Below are 8,033 nucleotides of genomic sequence, written 5' to 3' on the forward strand. Positions count from 1 at the left end.
GGGGGAGAGAGGCTGGGGGGGAGAGAGAGGCTGAGGCTGGGGGGAGAGAGAGGCTGGGGGGAGAGAGAGGCTGGGGGAGAGAGAGGCTGAGGCTGGGGGAGAGGCTGGGGGGAGAGGGAGGCTGGGGGGAGAGAGGCTGGGGGGGGAGGCTGGGGGGAGAGAGAGGCTGAGGCTGGGGGGGGAGGCTGGGGGGAGAGAGAGGCTGAGGCTGGGGGGGAGGCTGGGGGGGAGAGAGAGGCTGAGGCTGGAGGGGAGGCTGCGGGGAGAGAGAGGCTGAGGCTGGAGGGGAGGCTGGGGGGAGAGAGGCTGAGGCTGGAGGGGAGGCTGGGGGGAGAGAGAGGCTGAGGCTGGAGGGGAGGCTGGGGGGAGAGAGAGGCTGAGGCTGGGGGGGAGGCTGGGAGGAGAGAGAGGCTGAGGCTGGGGGGGAGGCTGGGAGGAGAGAGAGGCTGAGGCTGGGGGGGAGGCTGGGGGGAGAGAGAGGCTGAGGCTGGGGGGAGAGAGAGGCTGGGGGGAGAGAGAGGCTGAGGCTGGGGGGAGAGAGAGGCTGGGGGGAGAGAGAGGCTGGGGGGAGAGAGAGGCTGAGGCTGGGGGAGAGGCTGGGGGGAGAGGGAGGCTGGGGGGAGAGAGGCTGGGGGGGGAGGCTGGGGGGAGAGAGAGGCTGGGGGGGGAGGCTGGGGGAGAGAGGCTGGGGGGGGGGCTGGGGGAGAGAGAGGCTGGGGGGAGAGAGAGGCTGGGGGGGAGGCTGGGGGGAGCGAGAGGCTGAGGCTGGGGGGAGAGAGAGGCTGGGGGGGAGGCTGGGGGGAGAGAGAGGCTGGGGGGGAGGCTGGGGGGAGAGAGAGGCTGGGGGGGAGGCTGGGGGGAGAGAGAGGCTGGGGGGAGAGAGGGGCTGAGGCTGGGGGGGAGGCTGGGGGGAGAGAGAGGCTGAGGCTGGGGGGGAGGCTGGGGGGGAGAGAGAGGCTGAGGCTGGGGGGGAGGCTGGGGGGAGAGAGAGGCTGAGGCTGGGGGGGAGGCTGGGGGGAGAGAGAGGCTGAGGCTGGGGGGGAGGCTGGGGGGAGAGAGAGGCTGAGGCTGGGGGGAGAGAGAGGCTGAGGCTGGGGGGAGGCTGGGGGGAGAGAGAGGCTGAGGCTGGGGGGGAGGCTGGGGGGAGAGAGAGGCTGAGGCTGGGGGGGAGGCTGGGGGGAGAGAGAGGCTGAGGCTGGGGGGGAGGCTGGGGGGGAGAGAGAGGCTGAGGCTGGGGGGGGGAGGCTGGGGGGAGAGAGAGGCTGAGGCTGGGGGGGGGAGGCTGGGGGGAGAGAGAGGCTGAGGCTGGGGGGGAGGCTGGGGGGAGAGAGAGGCTGAGGCTGGGGGGGGAGGCTGGGGGGAGAGAGAGGCTGAGGCTGGAGGGGAGAGAGAGGCTGAGGCTGGGGGGGAGGCTGGGGGGAGAGAGAGGCTGAGGCTGGGGGGAGAGAGAGGCTGAGGCTGGGGGGGAGGCTGGGGGGAGAGAGAGGCTGAGGCTGGGGGGGAGGCTGGGGGGAGAGAGAGGCTGAGGCTGGGGGGGGGAGGCTGGGGGGAGAGAGAGGCTGAGGCTGGGGGGGGGGAGGCTGGGGGGAGAGAGGCTGAGGCTGGGGGGGAGGCTGGGGGGAGAGAGAGGCTGAGGCTGGGGGGGAGGCTGGGGGGAGAGAGAGGCTGAGGCTGGGGGGGAGGCTGGGGGGAGAGAGAGGCTGAGGCTGGGGGGGGGAGGCTGGGGGGAGAGAGAGGCTGAGGCTGGAGGGGAGGCTGGGGGGAGAGAGAGGCTGAGGCTGGAGGGGAGGCTGGGGGGAGAGAGAGGCTGAGGCTGGAGGGGAGGCTGGGGGGAGAGAGAGGCTGAGGCTGGGGGGGAGGCTGGGGGGAGAGAGAGGCTGAGGCTGGGGGGGAGGCTGGGGGGAGAGAGAGGCTGAGGCTGGGGGGGAGGCTGGGGGGAGAGAGAGGCTGAGGCTGGGGGGGAGAGAGGCTGATGCTGGGGGGAGAGAGAGGCTGAGGCTGGGGGGGAGAGAGGCTGATGCTGGGGGAGAGAGAGGCTGATGCTGGGGGAGAGGCTGCTGCTGAAGGCGGGGGAGAGAGGCTGCTGCTGGGGAATGGGAGAGAGGGGCCAATCCTAGAGAAAGAGGACAAGGGTTGAGGGATAGTGCAATGACAAAATCGATGGGTGGAGTGTAGGGACTCAGAATAAGAGGGGGGCAGCATTGGGAGCTCATTATGGAGAAGGGGCAGCATGTGTGGGCTCAGTATGGAGTGGAGCAATGTAGGGGAGTCAATATCAAGAGTGGGGTAGTGTGTGTGTGTGTGGGGGGGGTCTCAGCATAAGCGCTAGTGTGGTGGTCTTAGTATGATGAATGGGGCAGCATGGAGGTGTCATTATGGAAAAGAGTAAGGCAGCATTAGGAGCTCATGGAGAGGGGCAGCATGCATGGGACACTGTGAGGAGGGGGGCAGCATGCATGGGACATTGTGAGGAGGGGGCAGCATGCATGGGACATTGTGAGGAGGGGGCAGCATGCATGGGACATTGTGAGGAGGGGGCAGCATGCATGGGACATTGTGAGGAGGGGGGGCAGCATGCATGGGACCCTGTGAGGAGGGGGCAGCATGCATGGGACCCTGTGAGGAGGGGGCAGCATGCATGGGACCCTGTGAGGAGGGGGCAGCATGCATGGGACCCTGTGAGGAGGGGGCAGCATGCATGGGACCCTGTGAGGAGGGGGCAGCATGCATGGGACACTGTGAGGAGGGGGCAGCATGCATGTGACACTGTGAGGAGGGGGCAGCATGCATGGGACATTGTGAGGAGGGGGCAGCATGCATGGGACATTGTGAGGAGGGGGCAGCATGCATGGGACCCTGTGAGGAGGGGGCAGCATGCATGGGACACTGTGAGGAGGGGGCAGCATGCATGGGACATTGTGAGGAGGGATCAGCATGCATGGGACATTGTGAGGAGGGGCAGCATGCATGGGACACTGTGAGGAGGGGCAGCATGCATGGGACACTGTGAGGAGGGGCAGCATGCATGGGACATTGTGAGGAGGGGGCAGCATGCATGGGACACTGTGAGGAGGGGCAGCATGCATGGGACATTGTGAGGAGGGGGCAGCATGCATGGGACATTGTGAGGAGGGGGCAGCATGCATGGGACATTGTGAGGAGGGGGCAGCATGCATGGGACATTGTGAGGAGGGGGCAGCATGCATGGGACATTGTGTGGAGGGATCAGCATGCATGGGACATTGTGAGGAGGGGCAGCATGCATGGGACCCTGTGAGGAGGGGGCAGCATGCATGGGACCCTGTGAGGAGGGGGCAGCATGCATGGGACATTGTGAGGAGGGGGCAGCATGCATGGGACACTGTGAGGAGGGGGCAGCATGCATGTGACACTGTGAGGAGGGGGCAGCATGCATGGGACATTGTGAGGAGGGGGCAGCATGCATGGGACCCTGTGAGGAGGGGGCAGCATGCATGGGACATTGTGAGGAGGGATCAGCATGCATGGGACATTGTGAGGAGGGGCAGCATGCATGGGACACTGTGAGGAGGGGCAGCATGCATGGGACACTGTGAGGAGGGGCAGCATGCATGGGACACTGTGAGGAGGGGCAGCATGCATGGGACATTGTGAGGAGGGGGCAGCATGCATGGGACACTGTGAGGAGGGGCAGCATGCATGGGACACTGTGAGGAGGGGCAGCATGCATGGGACACTGTGAGGAGGGGGCAGCATGCATGGGACATTGTGAGGAGGGGGCAGCATGCATGGGACACTGTGAGGAGGGGGCAGCATGCATGGGACATTGTGAGGAGGGGGCAGTATGCATGGGACACTGAGGAGGGGCAGCATGCATGGGACACTGTGAGGAGGGGCAGCATGCATGGGACACTGTGAGGAGGGGCAGCATGCATGGGACATTGTGAGGAGGGGGCAGCATGCATGGGACACTGTGAGGAGGGGCAGCATGCATGGGACACTGTGAGGAGGGGGCAGCATGCATGGGACATTGTGAGGAGGGGGCAGCATGCATGGGACACTGTGAGGAGGGGGCAGCATGCAAGAGACATTGTGAGGAGGGGGCAGTATGCATGGGACATTGTGAGGAGGGGGCAGCATGCATGGGACACTGTGAGGAGGGGGCAGCATGCATGGGACATTGTGAGGAGGGGGCAGCATGCATGGGACACTGTGAGGAGGGGGCAGCATGCATGGGACACTGTGAGGAGGGGGCAGCATGCATGGGACACTGTGAGGAGGGGGCAGCATGCACGGGACATTGTGAGGAGGGGGCAGCATGCATGGGACATTGTGAGGAGGGGCAGCATGCATGGGACACTGTGAGGAGGGGGCAGCATGCATGGGATATTGTGAGGAGGGGGCAGCATGCATGGGATATTGTGAGGAGGGGGCAGCATGCATGGGACATTGTGAGGAGGGGGTAGCATGATGTGAGGTCAATGTGCAGATCATATTTCATAATTGAGGAAGGTGTGGTGGTTATAATTTATAAGGGAGGGCAGTGTGTAGTATATTAGGGGCAGTGTGACAGTCACAGTATATAAGTGGGGATGGTGGGAATATTTTATACTCATGCTATGTTTTGCTGTGCCTGTGGTGATCCCCATTGGGGGGGGGGGGGAAGTTAGTGCCCTTCATTTCTCATTGATACTTTTTAAAGTGTTTTACAGAGTAGATCTGCCTTAAACAGATGTCGAGTGCGAAAACTCAGTTTTACGTTGTCACTAAGGGGCGCGACCACTTAAAGTGCCTAGGGCAGCACGAAGGCAAAATACAGCCCTGGGTGTTACTATAATTATAATCTGATGTGTCCATTATGTCTCATTAAATAAAGATTGTTTAAAAGAAAACAGCTAAAAATGTGGTAAAATATTGAAGTAGTATAAAACAAATCATAACTTACTCTTTTTTTTCTTAAAGTAGTATTCTTAAGTCTGGAAGTTATCCTTGGGGGGACCTTAGGCCGGAGTCACAATTGCGCGAGTCTCACATCGCATCATCCGGCGTGGCCACACACTCTCCTGACTGGAGCCGGTCGGCTGCATGTATTTCTATGCAGCTGAGATGCTCCTGTCAGGAGAGCTGCAGGCCATGTCGGGTGATGTGATGCAAGACTTGCACGAGTCTCTCACAAGTGTGACTCCGGCCTTAATCGGTCCCTAGCATTTAGGGCTCTGAAGAGCAGCGTGTGGATGGAGCCGTGGTGGATCATGCTCTACATTCACTGTATGTATGGCACGGCCATAGATAGCCATGTAGTTCTCCAGTACGAATGAATGACACGGCATTGTACATGATTGATCACCTGCTCCATTCACATGGGACTCTTCTTCCCAAAAAACATGATTTTTGGGATTGATAGAGGTCCCAGTGGTCGGCCCTCCAGTGATAGGCGATAACTTCCAAACTTGAGAAGAACACTATAAAATCATTTTTTTTATCAATAAAGCTTGAAAGAAAGAAATGTCCTCCTCACCTGGCATTGTTCGCTTTCATACTTTCGGAGCCTGCGTTTCAGATTCTATTACATATGTTGTAAAATATATATTCTAGTATTAACCCCTTAGCAACTTAGGAGATATATAACATCCAAGGCCTCCCTCGCTCCCACATGTTGATGTTGTCTCATGCTGCGAGTCAACATCTTTCCTGCACATGCCGGCTGATCTGATCAGCTAACAGGCGCGGGTGGATCACAGATGCACCAGCTCCTGTTAACTAGTTAGATCGCGCTGTCAAACTCTGCATATGTTTTTGTTTTTACATCTTTATGCAAGGGCTAAAAAAAAACAAAAAAAACAAACACCTCAGAAAAACAGCCCCATCAATTGAAATGTTGCAGTTTTTTTTTTTTGCACTAAAGTCTGCACCACATCTGCAAGGAAAAAATTTCAGAGATCTCAGACTGTGCTGGGTTAAGGATAGGAATGTCATTTTTCTCGAAAAATGCATCAAAATCTGCATTAAAAAAATGCACTGTTTGCACATAGCCTTAAGCTTCTGTAGTTATTTTTAATGTAAACTTAATGACATAAAAAATACTTCAGAAAGTAACTTATAGAATCACTTCTTGTTCAATGATGACATTTTTTTTCTGTATATTATATGACATTCCACTATTGCTTTGTGTTCTCCATTGCAGATACTTCACAGCTTTAGGAGAAGTTGTATCCACTGAGAAACTATTTGGAAGTAATTCTCTAAGGGAACTTCATGAAACATTACATTGCCAGTGTGAGAATAGGAAAGTAAGCTGGGACACCTACTGGGAGCGCAATGAACCCCTACGTGACGTGGATGAAGTTGCAGTCCCTGTGCTGTGCATCTGTAGCATGGATGACCCTATTCGAGGACCACCACAGAATACACTCCCCATTGAACTTTTCAGAACTAATCCTTACTTTTTACTTCTATTAACACATTGTGGAGGTCATTGTGGATTTCTTACAGAATCACCTGCAATTTGGAGTCATGAAGTTACATTAGACTATTTTAGATCCATAACAGAGTTTTTCCGAACAGAAGAGAAGAAAAAGTGGTTCACAAGACGCAGGAGTTCAAACTTGACCCGACGGAGGAGGCAGACACTGCAAAGGCGAGAAACTGCAATTTATAAGGATCTGGAAGAAGAGATTTTTAGCTGGAAACGGTCATACACGAGATGATTGTACAAAAGTTGTTTTATACATTTAAAGGGAACCTGTCAGGTCCAATATGCAGCCAGAACCACGAGCAGTTCTAGGTACATATTGCTAATCCCTGCCTAACCGTCCCTGTGTTTAGTAGCATAGATAAAGAGATCTTTAGAAAAAGTATTTCTAAAGATCCTTTATGATATGCTAATGAGGCCAGCGACTAGTCACAAGGGTGTTAGTTCCTGCGCTCATTCCACTCTCTTAGCATGTTATGCCCACAGGGATATGGAAACATGCTATTCAATGCCCAGCATCATCAACGGCAGTGCAGCGCGTACCTGTGTCTGTTGCACCGTCTCAGATGCAGAGCTTAGGGTCAGTGTGCATGTGTCAGAAGTCACTGCACTTTCGGTCATGCACACTACACTCGGCTTCATAGTGCACATAACCAGAAATGCTGAATATTCTGATCCATGCACACCGACCCTAAACTTGGCGTCTGAGGGGGTGCAACAGGTACGCGCGTCATTACCGTTGATAATGCTGGCCATTGAATAGCATGTTAGCACACCCCTGTTGATGTGCTAATATGCTAAGAGCGCGGAATGAGCATAGGAACCATCGCCCTTGCGACTACTCCCTGTGCTCATAAGCATTTCATAAAAGATCTTTAGAAATACGTTTTCTAAAGCTCTCTATCTATGCTACTAGATACAGGGACGGTTAGGCAGGGACTAGCAATATGCACCTACAGCTGCACGTGGGTCTGTGTGCACATTGCACCTGACAGGTTCCCTTTAAGTAAATGATGGTTAAATAGTTACGAGGTACGAGGGTATCGTAAATTCCGAGTGATGACACCGTGTACATGGTATTCCTATCTCCAAGATCCTATCCCAATACGTAGTAGGTGTAATATTAGGAAATATCTGATTAGAAATGGAGTATAAAACGCATTGCAGCACCTTAGTTATCCATGGTTACAACCACGAGCAACTGTTACTATATACAGTGCCTTGCGAAAGTATTCGGCCCCCGTTGAATTTTTCAATCTTTTCCCACATTTCAGGCTTCAAACAAAGATAAAAATTTTAATGTTATGGTGAAGAATCAACAACAAATGGGACACATTTGTAAAGGTGAATAATATGTATTGCTTATTTTAAACTTTTGTAAAAAATAATAAACTGAAAATTGGGGCGTGCAATATTATTCGGCCCCTTTACTTTCACTGCAGCAAACTCACTCCAGAAGTTCATTGAGGATCTCTGAATGATCCAATGTTGTCCTAAATGACTGATGATAAATATAAGCTACCTTTGTGTAATCAAGTCTCCGTATAAATGCACCTGCTCTGCGATAGTCGCAGTGTTCTGT

The 8,033-nt window shown here is 55.3% G+C and overlaps 1 protein-coding gene across 1 annotated transcript in view; it reads left to right on the forward strand.

Annotated features, from left to right (window-relative positions):
- The window catches only part of ABHD15 (abhydrolase domain containing 15), a 10,694-nt gene extending 3,974 nt beyond the window's left edge, over positions 1-6,720 (forward strand). Inside the window, exon 2 of the mRNA XM_075333177.1 lies at positions 6,164-6,720. Coding sequence (XP_075189292.1) covers positions 6,164-6,686 — 523 coding nt within the window. The 3' untranslated portion in view covers positions 6,687-6,720. The remainder of the gene's footprint in view (positions 1-6,163) is intronic.
- The last annotated feature ends 1,313 nt before the right edge of the window (positions 6,721-8,033 follow it).

Source organism: Anomaloglossus baeobatrachus, chromosome 2, assembly GCF_048569485.1.
Source record: "Anomaloglossus baeobatrachus isolate aAnoBae1 chromosome 2, aAnoBae1.hap1, whole genome shotgun sequence".
Taxonomy (NCBI): domain Eukaryota; kingdom Metazoa; phylum Chordata; class Amphibia; order Anura; family Aromobatidae; genus Anomaloglossus; species Anomaloglossus baeobatrachus.